At 41.8% G+C, this 22,047-nt stretch overlaps 2 protein-coding genes across 2 annotated transcripts; both read left to right on the top strand.

The window, feature by feature from the left end:
• Window positions 1–1,622: 1,622 nt before the first annotated feature.
• On the top strand, window positions 1,623–2,567 carry LOC123602715 (olfactory receptor 10W1). Its single transcript, XM_045487182.1, has one exon. The coding sequence runs from the start codon at window positions 1,623–1,625 to the stop codon at window positions 2,565–2,567; it is 945 nt and encodes a 314-aa protein (XP_045343138.1).
• Window positions 2,568–19,086: 16,519 nt separating this feature from the next.
• Window positions 19,087–20,080, top strand: LOC123602714 (olfactory receptor 10Q1). The gene has a single exon (XM_045487181.1). It carries the CDS (start codon window positions 19,121–19,123, stop codon window positions 20,078–20,080), a length of 960 nt encoding a protein of 319 aa, XP_045343137.1. The 5' UTR covers window positions 19,087–19,120.
• Window positions 20,081–22,047: the final 1,967 nt, after the last annotated feature.

The raw sequence follows: 22,047 nt of genomic DNA, 5'->3' as shown, positions 1-22,047 counted from the left end.
CTAGTGACAGGGTATTTTCCACAGTGCAGCCCTAATGTTGGTTGCCAAGTTGTTTTCCGTGCGGGCTCTTAAACGGATGATTTGATCATGAAATCACCTTAAAAGTGAAAGAGAAAGTGAAAAAAAAAGTATAAATGACATACTTTTCATAGTATATTTATCCATACAACATGTATTTATCAAGTGCCTATAATTTGTACATTAGGCTTGGTGATATGGGAGATAAAAATGTAAATAAGGACAGATGTCTGCCCTTGAACTTATGGATAATAATGATGGTTATCTGTTATCGAGCTGCTCTTGTGATGCACTATGCATTGTGGTAGATACTTTACATAATGAACTCTTTTAATCCAAACAAAAACCCTCAGAACTAAGTATAATTATTATCCCCATTTGTCAAGTAAAGAAACTAAGACTCAGAGAAATTATATATCGCCCAGCATCACAGAGCCAGGACGTGGGATTTTTCAAACCACATCATTTAATTCAAAACTGATTTCACACGGATGCACTGCCCCTACTCCTCATATTTTAATAAAATATTGAATAGGACAGGTAATATTAGAAATCATTCGGAGCATGACCAAAGTTCAGAAGAAGAAAAGAGAATTGATAGGAACTGGACACTACTCATCAGCTGTTGGAGAAACAACAGAGTCATTTGTGCCCCGGGTGCTCTGAATATCTGTGACAGTCTAGTCACATTTCTCCCTATGCTTGTGACACGGAGCTGGATGTATGTGGACAATTTGTACTAGTGTGGTGCTTCTGGCTTAAGATTTTTCTTCAAAGCTCATCATAAATAATTAATGTTGAAAATGGGAAGGTTGAGGAGCACCTGGGTGGCTTAGTCGGTTGAGTGTCCGACTCTTGATTTTGACTCAGGTCAAGATCTCACGGTTCGTGGAATGGAGCCCCATATTGGACTTTGTGCTGATGGCACGGAGCCTGCTTGGGAGGAGCTCTATGATAAATTTCCCTGTTTTCTTCAAGTCCTGCACTTCTCTTGATTGGGTATGAATTGAGAAACCAGGAGCGGGAGGCTCATCCCTGACCCTGTCCATCTCAGACCTGTGTGAGCTCTCCATGAGCATTGTTTAGTTTCTTCAATTTCCATCTTATGATTGGATTTTCAGTGTTACATCCATATATTCCTGAGTCAATCCCTCAGGAGGCACTGGGTGTAAATAAATATGTGAATGAATGAGTGAATGAATGAATAGCTTCCCGCCCTCATCTTAATGACTGACCCCTGCTTTCAAGAATTCCTTGACACTTTCTTATGAATTTACTGAAAGAATTAATTTGCATTCCCCTTCTCCTAAAAATTGTTGAGAATGCCACAAACTCCCTCTGCCTCTTTTTCTTAAAAAAAAAAAAAATCTCATACAATTCAGGCCAACTCTTGGCACTTAGAAATTAAGTTATAGAGCTGTAGATATTTATGTGAAAAGACTTGGTAAAAGAAGAGGGAAAGAGAGAATTAGTCTCAATTTGAAGTTTCTAACTCCAGACCTGATCAGATTAGAACATGGCTCAGAGTGTGAACTAAATATATCATTGGTCTTATTTTCCCTCCTGCTTTGTAACTCTCGGCAGAGATCCTCTCTCTTAGCTCAATGACCTGGGGAAATCACTCAATGTTGATGGAATTTGTGTTCCTGGCCTATCCGTCTCCCCCAGAGCTCCAGGTCTTGTTTTTCCTTGGAGTCAGCCTGGTTTATAGCTTGATCATCGGTGGGAATGTCTTCATTGTGGTGGCCATCCATACGGAAGCACGCCTGCACACAGCCATGTACTACTTCCTGGGCAGCCTCTCGGGAATAGAACTATGCTACACTGCTGTGGTGGTGCCCCACATCCTGACCAACGTCCTCCAGTCAGAGAAGACCATCACCCTCCTGGGCTGTGCCACTCAGATGATCTTCTTCATTGGGCTTGGTAGCGCTGACTGCTTCCTCTTGGCTGCCATGGCCTATGACCGGTATGTTGCTATTTGCTCCCCCTTGCAGTACCCGCTCACTGTGACTTTAACTCTCTGTGTCCACTTGGTCGTGGCCTCTGTGGTCATTGGCTTGTTCCTGTCCATACAACTGGTGGCCTTCATCTTCTCGCTGCCATTCTGCCGGGCGCGGACTATCGAGCACTTCTTTTGCGATGTGCCACCGGTGATGCGTCTTGTTTGCACCAACAGCCACATCCATGAGCGGGCAGTGCTGGTGGCGGCCACATTGGCCATTGCCATGCCTTTCTTCTTCATCACCACCTCCTACGCCTTCATTGTGGCTGCTGTGCTCAAGATCCACTCGGCAGCTGGCCGCCACCGGGCCTTCTCCACCTGCTCCTCCCACCTCTCCGTGGTCCTGCTGCAGTATGGCTGTTGTGCCTTCATGTACCTGCGCCCCAACTCCAGCTACTACCCCAAGCAAGATCAGTTCATTTCACTAGTGTACACATTGGGAACCCCACTGCTCAACCCACTTATCTACACCCTGAGGAACCGTGAAATGAAGGGGACCCTGGGGAGAGTTCTTGCCAGGAATTGCCTCTCCCAGAACAACTAAGGGAGGGTATAACCTTCAGGCAAGGATTTGGTTCCAGCTCATGCCAATCTCCATGCAACTGCAATTTATCCTAGTTAATAAGTCATCTTTAAAAAATGATATAAATTATCTGGATATTATTTAGCTATGTGTGCCAGAGACCTCTAAAATTTGTCTACTATTTTATTCACTAATTCTCTTCTAGAAAGGAAATTAACAAATGTGCATAACAACAGAAAGTGACAAGTATGATACTGCCTCTCAGTTATCGGCTGGAAAGAGAGGGCTCATTCAACAGATTTTAACTGAAAAAAAAAAATAATAATAAAAAGATTACATATCGAAGTAAAGGAACCAATAAGAGTGGCAACACACACCAGTCTAGCAATAGAAAGAAGCCACGATCGCCCCTGGACCTCACAGACATAAGGTGGTACAGTATTATCAGAGACCAGTAAGAGCTAGATTCATTGAGAGAAAACACTTGGTAGAAACTGTACCTTCAGGGCTTTAGGGGGGGAAAGGCAACAACTGACAGGACTCCAGCCATGCAAGGAGAGAGCAGGGAGATAAATAGCCCCGCCTCTCTCTGCTTGCACCCTCCCAACCCAACCCTTGCCCTGTCTCCCATTGGCCAAACCCAACTGGAAGCAAGAGGGCAGTGTAGACTGAATGATTCGGTTCTCAGAAACTAGACTTGTAGAGCACGACAGGGCAGAAAAAGATCCTGAGAGTCAGGGACAAAGAGAGAACAATCAGAAAAGGATTGTTTATTATATAGTATTTTATGGAGAAATGAAAATATGTTAACGACCCAATTTCCCCTTAATAAAGTATTGGCTAGACAATTATTGTATGAAAGAATATTGTTTATACCCTCTACCTCACAATGCATGTCCTCCAAATAAGCTTTATTTTCTGGGAAAAGTAACAGTAGCATCCGTGCTCATTCGCCTTAGTGAATTCCTGTTTTCCTTCCAGTTATATTCTGATAATACTTTATTATCTTTTCACCTGTCTGGGGCTTTTAAGAAGACGATTTTTGTGTCTTTTTAAATATTCTCGATAGCCCCTAGAATTTTAGGTAGTAATTAACTTCTTAGTAACACGTTCATTTATCAGTGGCATTCTACAGTCAATAATCCCTAATTAGTTACATAATTAAAGAAGTGGTTATCTGGAAGTTTACCGAGAGGCAGTGAAGAAGATTTGTGGCACAGCACAGGCCCTGGAGCCACGATACCTGGGTTTGCCTCTTTCTACATGTGTGACAAGGAAAGAATCACTTAAGGCCTCTGTGCTTTGATTTTATTTTTAATCAAATGGAGATTACAATAAACTTAGCTGAAAGAATCATTTAAGGATTAAATGAATTCTGGCAGGTTTTACAATAAGCCTTATAAGCATGATATCAACCATTGTTGTATTATTTTTTTTTTTAATTTTTTTTTCAACGTTTATTTATTTTTGGGACAGAGAGAGACAGAGCATGACCGGGGGAGGGGCAGCGAGAGAGGGAGACACAGAATCGAAAACAGGCTCCAGGCTCTGAGCCATCAGCCCAGAGCCCGACGCGGGGCTCGAACTCACGGACCGCGAGATCGTGACCTGGCTGAAGTCGGACGCCTAACCGACTGCGCCACCCAGGCGCCCCAACCATTGTTGTATTATTATTGCTCCTATCATTATCGTCGTTATTTGGGGGCCCCAGAAGGAAAATAAAGGAAGAGAATTGGAGGGGTTATTTTCCCAAGTGACGTTATGAGAGGTTCTTCCAGCATCTTCTCCACGCTTCCTTGGGGTGTTCTGCTGACTCATCAAATAGATTCAAGCTTGAGGGGATCAGCAGCAACAATGAAAGGGTAAATTTACCCGAGAGAATTCCTTCTTTTTGAGATTCAGCCACTTAAGATCTGTAGAGGTGACAGAAGTGTGTTTAGTTTATAATATTTGTTAGTAGTAATGAGTGGAATGATTTTAAAGGAAACCTTTCCCATTCTACCTAAACCTACCGAAATGATTAACAGAACATATATATTTTAGTTGGCGTGGGCTGCTGTAACAAAACACCACAGGCTGAGTGGCTTAAACAGCCGAAACGTATCCCTCAAAGTTCTGGAAGCTCTAAGTCCAAGATCAATCAATGTCCCAGCGTCTAGTGAGGACACCCTTCCTGGTTTCCTGTCTTCTCGTTGTCACCTCATATTGTGGAGAGAGAGAGAATTCTAGTCTCTTTCTCTCTATTGTTAAATGTTCTATTTACTTTTGAGAAAGAGAGACAGAGAGAGGCAGAGAGTGAATGGGGGGGGGGGGGAGGAGGTGGGCAGAGAGAGAGAGAGACAGAATCCGAAGCAGCCTCTACCTCTGAGCTGTCAGCACAGAGCCCGACGTGGGGCTCGAACCCGCAAGCTGTGAGATCATGACCAGAGCTGAGGTCGGACGCTTAACCAGCTGAGCCATCCACGCGCCCCTAAGTAAATAAACTTAAAAAAAAAAAAAGAAAAAAGAAACTTAAAGCTATAAACTTCTTGTGGATATGCTGTCAAGTCCTAGTCCTTCTTTTCTGCTTCATGGATGACGACGGTGATGATGATGATGATGATGACGATGATGATGATAGCTGACCCCTTCATGATCACTTACATGGTTTTATTCATTTATCCTTTCCAAAACTTTAGAAGAGGCATATCATTATTATCCCCAATTCATAGATAAGGAAACGGATGCACAGAAAGGTTAAATTACTATACAAGGTTTGAAAAAAAATGGTGAGAAGCATAACCAGAGATCAAACCCAGGAAACAGAGCATCTGAGTCCACCCACTTAATCAATATGCTCTATTACTCTTTCCAGAACAAAGTGCCCAATGCCCGGTGAGCCAAACAGCAAGGAGGCTGTTTTACTCTAGACACAGGGTGAAGCAGAAAGCAACAGATGGTGGTATGGTAGGAGATAAGAAATTACACAAAGTCAGAATCGTGAAGCAATGTATAGACCATAGTAAGAGCTTTGATTTCACCCTAGGTAAGGTACAAGGCCACGGGAGAGATTTGAGTGGAGTGGGAGCATTATCGGGCTTACATTTTAAGGAAATCCCTCTGCTTGAGGAGTAGAAAATACGCTATTTGAGAGAAAACAGGGGACCAGAGTCTTGTTAGGCATCTGTTGTAACAATCTAGGCAAGGAATCACATTTCTGATGTCTTTGGAAGGTAAAGCCAATAGAAGTTTGTACAGACGGGATGTGGGGTGTGAGTGAAAGAGGGGAGTCAAGGAAGACTTCATTTTTTTTTTTTTTTTGACTTCTAAAAGTGGAATGAGATGCCATCGACTAAAACTGAGACTCCTAGGAGAAAGTAAAATTTAGTGAGGAAAATCAAGAATTGTGTTTTGGGTATGTGGCACTTAAAATATATTTTGGATGTTGAAAAGTTTCTATTCAAAGCCTGCTCCCCAGTCAAGCTTCCAGACAAAGCTCACAGGCATCTGTACTTGGCCCCAACTCTTTGTTTTTCTGCGTTATGGTGCTCCCGGTCTCAGAAAATAGACCACAACTACAAAACATATTCTTCTCTAGCTGGACCACAACCCACATCGCAGAGGAGCCCCATATGGAGTCCCCCCAAGGAACTGGTCACCTCCTGCTCTACCCGGCCAAGAGTGGATCCCTCCACTCACTTTCCCACATGGGCACAGCTGCAACCCTCTTACATCCTTAAAACCCCTTAAAAGGCCTAGCCTAGGGGTGCCTGGGTGGCTCAGTCGGTTGACATCCAACGCTTAATTTTGGCTCTGGTCATGATCCAGAGTTGTGGGATCAAGCCCCATGTCAGGCACCACACTGAGCAGGGATTCTCTCTCTCTCTCTCTCTCTCTCTCTCTCTCTCTCTCTCACCCTCTGCCCCTCTCCCCTGCTCATGCTCTCTCTCTCTCTAATTAAGAAAATAAAAAAAAAAAAAACGTTTAGGGGCTCCTGGGTGGCTCAGTCAGTTAAGCGTCCGACTTCAGTTCAGGTCATGATCTCACCGCTTGTGAGTTCGAGCCCCACGTCGGGCTCTGTGCTGACAGCTCAGAGCCTGGAGCCTGCTTTGGATTCTCTGTCTCCCTCTCTCTCTGCCCCTCCCCTGCTCACATTCTGTCTCTCTCTCTCTCTCTCTCTCAAAAAATAAATAAACATTAAAATTTTTTTTTAGAAAACGTTTACAGGCCCAGCCTAACATAAACTCAAGGTCGACATTCCTCTTGATGTCTGGCCCCTCTCCTCCCTTGCAGAGTGAATAAACTCTGTTCTGCTCATTGCTCTACTCTTGGTGCAATTCCTTGCCACCTGCATCACCAGCCACGCCCTCAGATACCCAGATCAGAAGAAATGTGGTTGTTGCAATCATAAATTCACAATGATGGACATGTGGATGGTACTTCATTAAACCTCCCTGTCCTTATATTCATCCTTCATTGTCCTTGGCTGGACTCTCTTTATTGTCCTGACATTCAAATGTTGGTGCTCAGTCCTTGGCCTTCTTTCTGATTTCCCTCCCCTCCTAAAGTAATCTCACTTGGTACCATGGTTTTTAACGTATTCATGTATTTACATATATTTAAAATTAGTACAATTGCCTGGCATAGAGAAAACATTCAGAAAATATTAGCAGTGTTATGAGCCATTACCCCTGCATCGGAACCACGGACGCTGCAAGGTTCCTGCTGCTAAGCTTGGACCAGTTTGTCATTGCAATTGCTGTGGAATGTGCTTGATTATGTAGTATTGAACTTGTTGTGGCTGATTCTACCAAACTCCGGGAGCTGGGAGTTTATCAAGGAGTGCCCATAAAAGGAAAATAAGTCTATCAAGATCATGTATATTTTATTTATCATAATTGAGTTAATTAGATGCCATCGTTGGCAAATATAAAGCATGAACTTTTCAAAGTTGATTTCTGTAAAGCTTTTCCTGATGTTTTCAAAATACTCTTGCTGCCCTTTAAAAAAATGTCTTGTGATTCTAAAAACTAAAAAAAAAAATTCTTGTGGTAAGAACACAACATGAGATTTATCCTCTTAACAAATGTGAAGTGTATCATACGTCATAATTACCTTCTAAATCATATAAAAATATCCATGTAAATTAACTGTAGGGGCAATAAGAAAGTTTATAGGATGACTAAAGGAATCAAATGGTCTATATTAGCTATATATTTATCTGAAGTAGTAAAAAATAAAAATGAAAACACCCTAAATGTCCAGGATTAGGGAATAGTTTAATAAATTGTGGAACATCAATACTATTAAGTAGTCACAAAAAGTATAAGTATGAACATGACCTTTAAAAAGCAAAATGTTGGGACGCCTGAGTGGCTTAGTCAGTTCAGTGTCCGACTTCGGCTCAGGTCATGATCTCACAGTTCATGGGTTGGAGCCCCGCCTCCGGCTCTGTACTGACAGCTCAGGGCCTGGCACCTGCTTCGGAGTCTGTCTCTCTCTCTCTCTGTGCCCCTCCCCCGCTCGTGCTCGGTTTCTTTCTCTCAAAAATAAAAGGAAATGTTACAAAAAAATTTTTAAAAGAAAAACGTTTATAACCTACAATTATGTGGAAACTATGGCAAGGATGTAAAAGATGTTTGTAGGAATGAGGTCATCTGAACAAATAAATGTATCTGTGTGGGACAGAAAGGAAAACGGGTCTGAGTACAGCCCCCATATGCACTTACCCACCCATTCAGTCATAAGAACCAGCACAGATTTACTTGGCCATTGCCACGAATATAAAAGGCAAGCTGTCTTCACTCACATAGATTTTAGATATCTTGGACCTTTATGGAAAAATCTGATTTGCTTATTTTGGCTTCAGAGAAGACCTTTCCACGTGAAGTTGCCTGTGCCCTAAGCTTTTTTTTCCCTTCCTGTGGCTGGCACATCATTTCGTAGATCTGTTCATTGCCTCGCAGAAGCCTTCCTGGAATGCAGAATAGCCCTCTGCACCCGTCTTGCCTAGAACATCACTCTCTTCTGCTCTCTCTCCCATTACCCTTACCCCATTCTGCTTCTCCTCTATAGCACCCACCCCTCTGGCATGTTATTAAATGTGCGTATTCTTGGGGCGCCTGGGTGGCTCAGTGTGCTAAGCCTCCGACATCAGCTCAGGTCATGATCTCACGGTTCGTGGGTTTGAGCCTCGTGTCGAGCTCTGTGCTGACAGCTCAGAGCCTGGAGCCTGCTTCAGATTCTGTGTCTCCCTCTCTCTCTGCCTCTCCCCTGCCCGCACTCTGTTTCTCTCTAAAATAAATAAACATTAAGAAAAATTTAGCGTGCGTATTTTTCTAATGTTTATTTATTTTTGAGAGAGAGTCAGAGCATCAGCAGGGGAGGGCAGAGAGAGAGGAAGACACAGAATCCAAAGCAGGCTCCATCCAGGCTCTGAGCTGCCAGCACAGAGCCCGCCGTGGGGCTGGAACCACCAACCGTGAGATCGTGACCTGAGCCGAAGTCGGACGCTCAACCAACTGAGCCACCTGGGCGCCCCAAAGGTGCGTATTCTTATTTATTGCTTGTGATCTGTTCTCCCCTCTCCAAGAACACAATCTCTGTGAGGACAAAATAGTTGTCTATTTTGTACACTGAAGTATCCAGAGAGTTGGAAGAAGGGCCTACCTCACAGCAGGAATTCAATAAATATTTGTTACATATTGACTAAAAATGTATTGTTGATAATGGACATGAGACAAGGAGGCCGAACGTGGCTAAAAATAAATGGCAGCAATGATGAGAAGGTATGTGATTTTAAGTCCATGAAGTCTGGAGGGAGGTGGGAAGGGAGAAACAAATAAGAAAAACATGGCAAGGCAGAGTTGGAAACGTAACTATAATTACAAAACAAAACAAAACACCACCTTTTAATGACTAAGAAAGTGTCAGCAGAGATCAAAGTTAATCAAGAAACAAAAACAAGTAAGATAAGAGGAAATGAGGCCATAGACCAGAAGGAATGATTATGGAAAAATGCTTCATAAATTTTCTGCTTCTCAAGAAAAAGGCACCCACCATTCATAGAAGTTTAGAGCTGAAAGGATCCATGATGTCTATTAATCAATGACCTCGCACCCCAGATGAGGAGCCCATGTTAGAGCTTCAGTATTTGCCAAAGATGAAGGAGCCCCATGGCAGAGCTGTTAACTATACTCTAGATCCCCAGATGCCTAGGCTAGTGCTGAATTAGTGCATCGCACATACGCCGTGAGTTCAGGCTGAAATGAACGTGGGCATTCAACAATGCTCACTGGGAAACTGTCTGGAACACAACGTCAGAAAGTTCCCTGGCGGGTACAGGAAAGGAATGAGGAGACCCTCATGGAATTCTCGGATAGTAAATGTCTACAGTAGCCACACAGAAGAGTTGCCCATTGGCAACTGGCTGAGTTCGTCAATTCAGAAAATAATTTTCCTCAAATACTTTTCTCTAGTTGGGTTCAGCTTGAGAGGAAACCATTGGGGAAATTCCTCCTCTTTGGGGACTCATTAATTTTAAAGACCTTTTACAAAGGACACTAAATGATCTGACTAGATCAGACAAGACTGGACTCTGAGTGGCTGTACCAGAATTTATTTCCTATGGTTAAGGAAGAGACTAGCCTTCTAATTCCAAACTTGAATTAGGATTATTCGATAGGATCATCCTTCCAAAGGATATCTCTCTTACCCTACTTTACCTTGACCATAAATTTCTAAGAGGTGTCTCTTCTCCTGAATATTAGCATGTAGAGGAAACTTCTCTGTTTTTATCTGGATATTATAGGTATCACATACCATCTATTTCTCCTCTCCAGGAGATATCGCACAAGGCAAAGTTCATGGATCCTCATTGCATTTTATCCTGTAAGAGTCAGTGAACTCTGAGAGAGAGCATCTCAGAAAACAAAAAAAAAAAAAAAAGGAAAAGGGGAAAAAAAGGTAACCTTCTCTTTAGTGAATTTCCTTAGAAGGCTGATGGAATGAAGCAAATTTCAAAATGGTAAGAGAGCATCTCAAGAGATTTAATTCCTTTGATTGATTTGATTTAGATTTTATTTTTAAAAATAATAATGGAGACACAAATTCCTATAATGTTTACTATTGGGGAAAAATACTCATGTATATCAATATTAAATTGTGGAAAACCAATGAATTATCAGAGTGTGTGTTACTATCCACTTTCACAGACACAGAAAAGGAAACTCTGATAAATGATTGAATTGCTCAGTTTCATATACCTGATAAGTATAAAGCCAGAATGAAACACGTCTTTTGCCTTTTCTTTCACTATTTCCTCCTTGGGACCATCCTAAAGAGTATAGCATGAAACTCACTTTTTTCCAGTAACGTTATTAAATCATAAGCAATTTAATGGTGCTATGTGAAAACCAAAGTATTCCATGGTGAAAATAGTTGGAAATTTTTCAGGTAAAATTAAGCTATTTGCTTTACAATAGGACCTCAGAGAACTTTATTGTACTAATATGCATCGTGAACCTTGAGGAAGAGTGTGAATGTTTTCAATGTCATCAAACTCATTCCTGAAGCATCGCCAACAGCTCATGTTCTAAGGAACACAGTTTCAAAACTGGTTCCTCAGAAGATGTTTAAATTCTCTTCTCAGGTGCTTTGTTTCCTTATAAGGCTGAATTTGGCAATTAAGTCGTAGTTTTCTTAGATCCCTCTACATAGCTGAGCCCAAGACTTGAGTTCATAACAGACACTCAATAAATGTTCACTTGATTTATTTATGGGTAAGGTACCATGCATGACCTTAGAGTTGAGACGAAGGGGTTTTCTGGAAGTTCACAGAGGGAGCACCTATCTCTAGAGTTGGGGGAAAATGAGAATCAGGAAAGGTTTTCTGGGGAAGAACTGAACTGAGCTCTGAAAGAGGAGTAGGATGTATCTAAGGGAAATAGTTTGGGGGGCAGGAGATGTATTAAAGAGCTCTCAAAATATTTGGCAAAAGATGTGGCCTCCCTTACCTGTGTGCACAGTAGTAGTCTGAGTCTGGGCATGTTTTTTAGCAACACTACCAGAGTCATACCAAGTATCCTGTTTTGCCTAGATGTTTGCAATCTCTAGGTAAGTTAAGCAGCCTTTGATATAGGTGAAAAGTGAGGTATTGATATACATAGACTCTACTCTCTGCTAACTAATACATCCAGTGTGGATTCTGGCCTCAGGTTTGCCCATAACCAGCCACATGCCTTTGGACAAGGCTTCATCTTGGTGGACCTCAGTTTTTGCCTGTAGGATACAAGAGGATAGAACTGATGTCTCTTGAGTCCCCTTACAGTTCCCAGATAGAAGGATTCGACTTTCTGTTTTATTTTTTTTAATGTTTATTTATTTTTGAGAGAGAGAGAGAGAGAGAGAGATTGTGTGAGCAGGGGAGGGACAGAGAGAGAGGGAGACACAGAATCTGAAGCAGGCTCCAGGTTCTGAACTCTCAGCACAGAGCCCAATGTGGGGCTCGAACTCACAAACCGTGAGATCATGACCTGAGCCAAAGTCGGACGCTTAACTGACTGAACCAACCAGGTGCCCCTGCATATTTTCTAAAAGAGCACACATTTGACCTATGGCAGGACCTGGCCGTGGTTTCATGATTCCCTGACATTTTCAAAAGTGTTTCTGTGTTATGTGCACACTGTTTATGCGTTGCCAGGATGCAATACATTACAAACTCCAATACTGCTTCGTTGGCTATTGAGGAATAATCATTACCTGAGTTTCCCAACATTCTCAAACTTACTGGCTCAACACGTACATCAGTGCTTTCCCACGACTCATCCACTGAATCTATCCCACCCGAGCCCTGCTTTATGCCCTGTAGCAGACAAACAAACTAAATAACCACTGGATTGAGGAAGTCCCAGTCAAGGTGGGGCTGGAGGAATTGCAGGCTAACTGGGCTGTAGAAGGAGCCACCCGACGTTGGTTTTTAAAGGAAGTTTAAAGGGCACGAAATTTAACCACAAAATAATCCGATTTAGTTCGAATCAAATCAATGGCCATAGGGATACACTGATGAACAAGAGAGACATTCTTGCCCTTAAATATCGCTTAAATGCAGCCCTGACTGAAATGTTTATCAGACGGGCACTACCAGAGTCGAGTGCTTTAAGCATGAACTCCCCAGGGAAGGAATACAAGTAGCTGGAAATCAAGTGAATTCACAGGTAGTGATGATAACAGGGTTGGGAGGTTCTTTGAGAACAGCAGAGTGAAAAACCTTTGAAAATGAACCCTGAAGAGGAAAGCCCTATTTTGTAAACACAAACTCTGTTGCGTCTGGTTTTTCAATAGGCTATGTAGACCCACCTTGGATATGTGTGCGAGTTGCTCCTTGCAGTCACCTTGTAGTGACTTGTCCTGGCAGACATCAGGTTCCAATACTACATGTCTTACTTTATCCCCAGATTATGTCTTGTACCAAATCTCGCATGTTCTCATGAGGTACAGTGCTGCACATTCAATGCCCATGTCTTAATCCGATAGAATCATTTTGAAATGTTTTCTTGAATCCAGATCTCTTATGTGGTTTTCACCACACATAATTATAATTATTTTACGGAAATCTCACTTTCACTTTGTTTTACTCTTCCTTATTTTCTGTTACTATTATTATTCAAGGTTTATGAGAGCAACTGTACAACCTGGAAGGATTCAGCTGTAGAGGAAGCTCTTCCACTCTGGAAGAGACAAGAATGAAGGGTAAATATCCAAAGGAAACTCACCACCGTGAGAAAAGAGAGGGGAGGGCAGTGGGATGCTTGCTATCCCCAGACACATTATTTTTTGAAATATTTAATCTTCATAAATTCCCTATTAGGCACCAGATTCACTTCCTCCATCATACATTAGAGAACCAAGGCTTACCAAGTAACATAATTAATGTGAAAATTAAATTAGCAAATATAAGGGGACTAGATTTCAAAACCAGATCTCATTGACTACAAAAATCCGTGTGACTGACACTCTACCAGCCCTCCTTCCCAACACCATGTTGAGACACCAATGCACAGAGGAAAAATTTTAATTTGCTATATGATTGCCAAATTGTGTATGTTCATTACAAAATTTGTAAAGACAGAGAAGCGTAGGTCATAAAGAAAAAGATTCTCAATCCCACTCACCCATCCATATCTATTATTAACATTTTTAAAAATGTTCTTTCAATTTATGAGTAGATATAATTGTTTTTTAAATGGAATCATGATGTAATGCTTTTTTATAATCTGCTTCTTCGTGAGCCTTCTAGATCTTATTAAATAATTTTCTGCAACATCGCTTTTTTTCAGGAATAGAATTTAGTGATTCATCACTTACATATAACGCCCAGTGCTCATCCCAACAAGTGCCCTCCTTAATGCCCATCACCCGTTTAACCCATCCCCCCACCAACCTCCCCTGCAGCAGCCCTCAGTTTGTTCTCTGTATTTAAGAGTGTCTTATGGTTTGTCTCTCTCTGTTTTTATATTATTTTTGATTCCCTTCCTTTATGTTCATGTGTTTTGTATCTTAATTCTCACATATGAGTGAATTCATATATTGCAAATGGCAAGATTTCATTTTTTTATTGCTGAGTAATATTCCATTATATTTATATATACCTCATCTTCTTTATCCATTTATCCATCGATGGACATTTGGGCTCTTTCCATACTTTGGCTCTTGTCAATAGTCTGCAATATCATTTTTAAATGATTACATGTTCTCTCACATGGATTAACCATTTTCTTATTACTGATATTTTGGTTGACACAGTTTTTCACTGTTATATTGAAAACTGTAATAATTTTATGCACAGACTCATAAATAGTCTATAAGAATAAATTTTTAAAAAGAATATCACTGAAGCAAAATGTATGCATTTACTCAAGTGTCCTATTACGTATCTCCAGATTATACTTCAGAAATTTTTCTAGCACCTTCTACTTCCACTAACAATAGTCAGGGATGTGTCTCTCCTTGAAACTTTAACAACAGCAGGGATTATCTTTTTTTCCACTACTGTCAGTTTATAAGCAGAAAATAGTATCTGATCTTGTTTCATTGTATATTTATTTGAGTATTAATGACATTGGATTTGCATATATTTGTTTGCGTTTGCATATTTCTTTTTTGAAGTGCCTGTTCAGATCCTCTATTTGTTTTTCTATTGATGGGTTTATTTTTGGTGAATTATATAAAATTTCACCTTCTATTTAGTTTGCTTATTTTATTTTTGACCCACAGATCTTTTAAATTTTTATTCTGTCAAAATATCAATCTTTTTATGCGTGCAGCACATTTGCTTGCAAATCATCTGTACTCTTTGGACTGAAAAACGTTCATCTTCACTATCTTGTAGTTTTCTTCCTCTTTTTAAAATATTTGAATCTTAAGTCCATCAGAAATAAATGTTGATACATAATGTGTTAGGGAGTTCTTTTTCTTAAATGATTAGCCCATTGTCCTGAGTCCATATCAGGAAACTGTTGGTCCTCTCGAATTGATTTGAAATAGTGACAATAGTTCGTATCCATTGCATGTATACGCTGTGCCTGGACTGTTCTAAGTACTTTTATAAAATAATTCCTTTGACAAAGTCTGACAACAACCTACGAAGTAGATACATGTATTTTCAGATCCATTTTACAGATAATAAAACTGATGCACATAATAGACAGAAGCAATATAACACAGTGATTAAGACAAGAGACTCTGGAGCCAACTTACGTTTAAATTCCCATTCTGGCACGTGCTAGCTGTGGTGACAGCTTTGGGCAAGTTACTTAACCTCTCTGGGCCCCAGTTTTCTCATCCATACAACAGGTACAAGAGCCCCTTTTTAGAGGACCGTTGTGAAATAAGCCAAGGAATGTAAACTGCATAAATCAATGCCTGACCAAATGAATGCTATCGAATGGTCGGCTACTGTTAATGATTCTTTCTGTTCTAACGTGCTGGATCTCTGGTGCTCTACGAACGCCATTTTGATTTATGACGTAACATAGGATCTATTTTATAACATATGATCATTTGTGATATATTTTAACGTCTTGTGATGCAAATTCTGTTCTGTGATGGCACTCATTTTTTTTTTAACTCTCTTGTCTTTCCACCTGTTTATTCTTCTAGGGGTTTTGATAGGAATTTCATAGAAATTACACATTCCTTCAGAGCCAGTTAACACTAAAATATTGGGTTTTCCATCCAGCCATGTAACAATTTTCTTCAAGTAGTTCCTACTTGTTACTCCTTAGGTTTATTCCCTGGTGTCTTATTTATTATTCACTCATTCCTTTTGGTGGTTGTTTGAGGGAAGGGCACTTTCTTTTTAAAATTTTTTAAGTTTATTAATTTATTTTTGAGAGAGAGAGGAGAGAGAGGGAGCAGGGGAGGAGCAGAGAGAGAGAGAGAGAGAGAGAGAGAGAGAGAGAATTCCAAGCAGGCTCTGTGCTGTCAGCACAGAGCCCGACACAGGGCTTAAACTCATGAAACGTGAGATCGTGACCTGAGCCGAAACCAAGAGTCCAATGCTTAACCAACTGAGCCACCCAGGCGCCCTGGAAAAGGCACTTTCTAACTAACATTGATTAAAAAACAAAATAAACAAACAAAACCCAGAAAGCCCTAAGATCCAAACAAAGCATGAAGTACATACTTACCATAATCATTTACTTTAACTTAAAATATTCAAAGGGGAACTTATTCATCAACCTTTGGATCTGAAGCCGAGGGCTTTGAGTTTGTATCACCTGAAATCAAAGCCTTGATTCTCAGGATATGTTAATTCCAGTTTTAGCTTTTGTAACGATGGAGTGAACATTTAGACCCATGGCATATATGAATACGAATTTACTGAAAATTGTATCATCTTCGCTCCCAGTCTTTCATTGTTCTGGCACACACCTTATCCCACAAAAATTTTTAGCAACCTGTAATTATCAGGTGTTTCTTAAGCAGTCAATTGTTAATTTTCATAATTTGTAGCCACGTAACATCTTATCAGGTTTTGTCATACGTAATAAAATCACATAATTACAAAATGACTAGCCAGTGGACTGACTATCGGGTTGGTCCATATTTTTCGATTGGTTCTGTTGTGTTTTCAGTTCGTGAAATCCTCTATCTCCTTTTTTCTGTCCCCTTGCATTGGCTCAGTCACAAAATGTCATGCTAAACCAAAGTAATGCCAGCCTTTGTAGGTCTCTGTGTGTACACTGGGTGGATGTGCCTATGATGTAAATATGAGACTCTGTCTTTAATGGAACATCAACTTCATTTAAACTTGTTTGCAGAAATTAAACATTTACTTTTCTTATTTAAGCCATTTCATCTTATATGCTTGTTCACATTTTCCTTTGTTTCAGCCTTTTGTTCTCTGCACTATATGTACTCTTTTAATTGGGTCATTTGGGATGGATATGCTGTGACTCATTCTACATATGATCATTATAGAAATATATATTTGAATAGGTATTTCTGTGATTAGTCACATCCGAATGAAATATCTCTTGAATCCTTCCTTATACAGATTGAGGATATTATTTCATTATTATTTTATTTCTCCCATCACTCCCTATCAGTTTCCCAATGATATAATTCATGGTTTTAAATGTGAGGAATTATTGGGACACCTAGGTGGCTCAGTTGGTTAAGCGTCCAATTTTGACTCAGCTCATGATCTCGCAGTGAGTTCGAGCCCCACGTCGGGCTCTGTGCTGACAGCTTGGAGCTTGAAGCCTGCTTTGCGTTCTGTGTCTCCCTCTCTCTCTGCCCCTTCCCTGCTTGCACTCTCTCTTTCTCAAACATAAATAAACATAAAATTTGTTTAATGTGAGGAATTATTTTAATGTTTGCATTTTATATTATGTATGTTTTCAAGCACTATTTGGGGAATTTTTTTTCTTTGAATAATATTTGTATTAACCATTTAGTGTTAAATATATATATTTACTATTTGATTTTTCAAATCGAGTTTTTCCATTACAACTTCCCCAGTCCTGGATTATGTATCCTGATTAATCGCCCAGCAGCACAGAGTCTTTGTTGAGAAATTATTTCAATTGTATTTAGAATGACATACTTCCTAAGCCCTTGTAAATCTGAGAGAGTCTGTCTGTTGCTTTTGAACATAAATCACTAAAGCCTGGGTACAGAATTCTTTGACACCAGTTTGTTTTTCTTAAACCTATAGATATGACTTTATTGTCTCTTGGGTTTTTATATTAAAAATAAAGTTGTAGTAGCCGAAGGTGCTTAATTTATACGTACTTTTCCCTTCCTAGATGCTTTTAAAGTTCTTTTCTTACTCGCCTGCGTGTTCTAATGTCTATTTCAATTCTGCTATTGCATTTTTAGTTTCCTTATTGCCTTTTCTTATCTCTAGCAGTTCTACCTTCATTTTTCCTTACTCCCTACAGTCCCCTTCTAGGTGAATCTGTCCTAGCCCTAAAGTTTAGGTTCATGCCTGGAAATTTAGAAAAAATATTTAAACGAGAGGAAATATATAAAAAGTGTATCTCAGAAAGGACTGGAATAAAAGGTGTTTGCCCAGTTTTATCTGAGCCAAAATAATTGGATGAAAAGTGAACTCAAGAATAAATCGCCTGGGTGGCGCAGTCGGTTAAGCGTCCGGCTTCAGCCAGGTCACGATCTCGCGGTCCGTGAGTTCGAGCCCCGCGTCGGGCTCTGGGCTGATGGCTCAGAGCCTGGAGCCTGTTTCAGATTCTGAGTCTCCCTCTCTCTCTGCCCCTCCCCCGTTCATGCTCTGTCTCTCTCTGTCCCAAAAATAAATAAACGTTGAAGAATAAATTGCAGTACAGCCGTAAAATGGAATACTCTAAAACAACAGAAATAATAACAAATGTTACATGGAACAGCAGAAATAACTTTGCAGACACAATGTTGAAGCCCGTCACAAGACAGTACACGCTTTATCATCACACGTAGGAATTGAAATGTAAACTGATCTGCAGTGACCAAAGTTGAAAGGGTGGTTTACCTTTGTAAGGTAGAAAGTCAGGAGACAGGAGAGATGGGTGTAAGTTTCTGGAATTGTTCAATTTGTCCATCTTGATAGTGGCTATACTAGTGTATTGACAGTGCAAAAAATTCAAGCTCTACACTTAGGATTTGTGAATGCCTCTGGATGTTACATTTCACTAAGAATGTTTACCAAAAAAAACACATCCGTTTGTCTAATTTAAAAAATATCTACAACCGCACAACTGTTCGATGAAATGCAAGCAAAGATTTAGCCCTTGTCAAATTAGATGTAAAATACCAGTGTAAAAAAAAAAAAAAAAAAAAAAAAGACATTTCACCAAAGAATATCGATAAGTCTTTGGCACAAGGAACTCTACAGATTACTATCTATCCCATTTTTGAAGATTCCTTGGGAAAACATACACCATAGCCTCTAGTGTGAATTCATCCCAAGCACTGAATTTGGAAACTGGATACTAAATGCCAAATCAGAAATCAAATTTAAAATGTCTGCTTTTCTTCCCGCAATAAAACAACTCAGCGAAGGAAGATCCGGCCCTTTCTGTCGCTCTCTTGCAGGGGACATGTTTGCCAGGAGCCCCGTCCTCAACCAATCCGGCCCCACCGAGTTCGTGTTCCGCGCCTTCACCACCGTCCCCGAATTGCAGGCCCTCCTCTTCCTCCTCTTCCTCCTGCTCTACTTGATGATCCTTTGCGGCAACGCGGCCATCGTCTGGGCCGTGCGCACACACAGCTCGCTGCACACCCCCATGTACTTCTTCCTGTGCAACCTGTCTTTCCTGGAAATCTGCTACACCTCTGTTGTGGTGCCTCTGATGCTTGCCAACCTTTGGGGCGCCCGGAAACCCATTCCGCTGGCTGGCTGTGGGGCCCAAATGTTCTTTTTCGTCGCCCTTGGCAGCGCCGACTGCTTCCTCTTGGCAATCATGGCATACGATCGCTACGTGGCCATCTGCCACCCGCTGCGCTACACCCTCATCATGACCCAGAAGCTGTGCGTCCGGCTGGTGCTGTGCGCCCTGGGCCTGGCCCTCCTCCTCTCCCTGCAGCTCGCCTGCTTGATCTTCACCTTGCCCTTCTGCGGGCACCGCCGGGAAATCAACCACTTCCTGTGCGACGTGCCTCCCGTCCTGCGGCTGGCCTGCGCCGACATCCGCGTGCACCAGGCGGTGCTCTACGTGGTGGGCATCCTGGTGCTGACCGTCCCCTTCCTGCTTATCTGTGTGTCCTATGTGTTCATCGCCTCCGCCATCCTGCGCATCCGCTCCGCCGAGGGCCGCCGCCGGGCCTTCTCCACCTGCTCGTCGCATCTCACCGTGGTCCTGCTGCAGTATGGCTGTTGCAGCCTGGTCTACCTGCGTCCCCGCTCCAGCACCTCAGAGGACGAGGACCGCCAAATCGCCTTGGTCTACACCTTCGTCACCCCCTTACTCAACCCGCTGATTTACACCCTTAGGAACAAGGATGTCAAAGGTGCCCTGAGGAATGCCATCGCCAGTAAAGCAGCCTCGGACACCCATTGAGGCTTAAGGGGCCTGGGGGTGGGTGTCTGTCAGTGGCCGTGATAATGGACTCTGAACAACGAATATGGAATTCTCATACTTACCTCCCCCACACTTTGCAGTTGACGTTTCTTTTTGCCGTATTGGCCCCATGTCCACAGTCTGTACTCATTTTCTTGAAGTGCTTGAATAAGATTTGAAAAATGTGGACAAAAACCTCAATGCAGGAGAGCTAGTCTGCGGGCCCTACTTTAAAGGTTCAGAGCTCAGTCGGGGCAATTGCTTCATCAGGACCTCCCCCCCCCCCCCCCCACCATGCATGCTGGGACTAAAGCATCACAGACGTCCTGCCTCCTGAGAAGGCGATGATACTGAGATATCCTGTGAACGACACCTTCAGTTAGATGTGTTCCTACAGACATAGATCTTACTAAGAGAAATACACTGTATTGTTTTAGATACGAACGTGTGGCAAACAGAAGCTTATCTAATGCATCCATTTCCTTCCTTCCATACATCCCAATGGGTTGCCTTCATCGTTCTTCATTGTGCCAGGAAGCGGGCAGGAATTGGCATCCATTGACTGAGCAGGATGCCAGCGCTGCGGGGACACCCTCCGTGCCCTTGTTGGCTTTCCTGCAGCTTTACTCTCCTTCCTCACCTCTTCCGGTGCCTTCTTAACGGCTACTGGCGGAAGACCCGCTCAGCAGGTGGCGCCACTGGTCCTCCCACCGCGGCACGTCCTGCAGCCCCATGGTGGTTCCATCCTCCTGCACCGGCTCCCTGACCACAGGCAAACCCTGTAGAATTCGCTCCTCGGTGCCTTGCACAGCTGGCTTCATGCTGCCCAGCCTTCCTGAGGAACAGTGAAGTAAAGAGGGATCCAAGGACAGTTCTTAACAGAAATTACTTGCTCCAGAACAGTTGGGGGTGGACACGACCTGTCAGGGAAGGGACTGGATGTTGCCCATTAGGCTGACTTCAGCTAGTGACCCCAAGAAGTAAGTGTCAGCCAGGGGATACTAAATCTCACCTAAGGACTTGGTACAACGTTTCTAAATGCCATAGGGCTAAGTTTACCGAAGGCCTGAAAATGCTTCTTTTTACTAATTCAGTAATTCTCATTCTAAAATCATAATGTCAAATAATTAAGGCTAACGTAACTGGAACTAGAAGCCTGTTCCTTACATTTATAAAACGAAAAGGCATTAAAATCTCACTTCCAGTGTTGGACACATGAATATAACATACTTACAATGCATTTCAATCAATATGAAACAACAAGGGGCAATGCTTCTCATCAGAACACTAAGTGGTAAGAGCTAGAAACAAACCTGTATGTATAACGGGAGCCCAGTTTGGTAAACACATGTGGAGAATAATGAATAGACGCACACCAAAAAGTTAGTGGTTCTTATCTGGGCTTTGTAGAATTATGGGTAATCGTTTCTTCTTTATTCATTCATGCATGTTTCCAAGTTTTGTAAAGTGAGACTGTGTTACTCTTGTAAGCAGATAAATGACAGTTTCTGTAAATTCCTATCACAGCACAATCCACCTTTCTTATTCTTCCTAAACTAGCGTATTTTTTTGTCTCAGTTACTTCTTCTCTTCAAAATGACTGCTTTCCACGCTTTTAATTGTTTTCACGCTGATGTCACATGGGGGTAAGGAGAAGGACTACAAAGTGTTAATTATTCTGGAAACAGTCATGGATTTCACAATGTATGAGAAATGCCTTTGCTTCCAGCTAAATGCTGGAGGGAAGGAACAGAACTCTGGTTGGCAAGCTGCTTATCAACCTATGCAGGCCAAGCCACATCAGGACAGAATGAATCAATTACATGTGCACACTGTGCGAGACATTGTCGAGAATGCAAACATCAGGAAAGTTTCCAACTGTGTTTCCATGCCTCCTTTTGTTTTTATTTAAGGTCACAAATCTTATAGAAAATTAACTTGGGGGGTGGCGCCTGGGTGGCTCAGTC

Source organism: Leopardus geoffroyi, chromosome D1 (assembly GCF_018350155.1).
Source record: "Leopardus geoffroyi isolate Oge1 chromosome D1, O.geoffroyi_Oge1_pat1.0, whole genome shotgun sequence".
In the NCBI taxonomy this organism is placed as follows: Eukaryota; Metazoa; Chordata; class Mammalia; order Carnivora; family Felidae; genus Leopardus; species Leopardus geoffroyi.
Note: the sequence above shows the minus strand (reverse complement) of the source record. Positions and strands in the feature narration are given on the sequence as shown.

What these genes read in the sequence shown, in the direction of transcription:
- LOC123602715 (XM_045487182.1), top strand. Translation starts at nt 1,623, where the DNA reads ATGACCTGGGGAAATCACTCAATGTTGATGGAATTTGTGTTCCTGGCC.
- LOC123602714 (XM_045487181.1), top strand. Translation starts at nt 19,121, where the DNA reads ATGTTTGCCAGGAGCCCCGTCCTCAACCAATCCGGCCCCACCGAGTTC.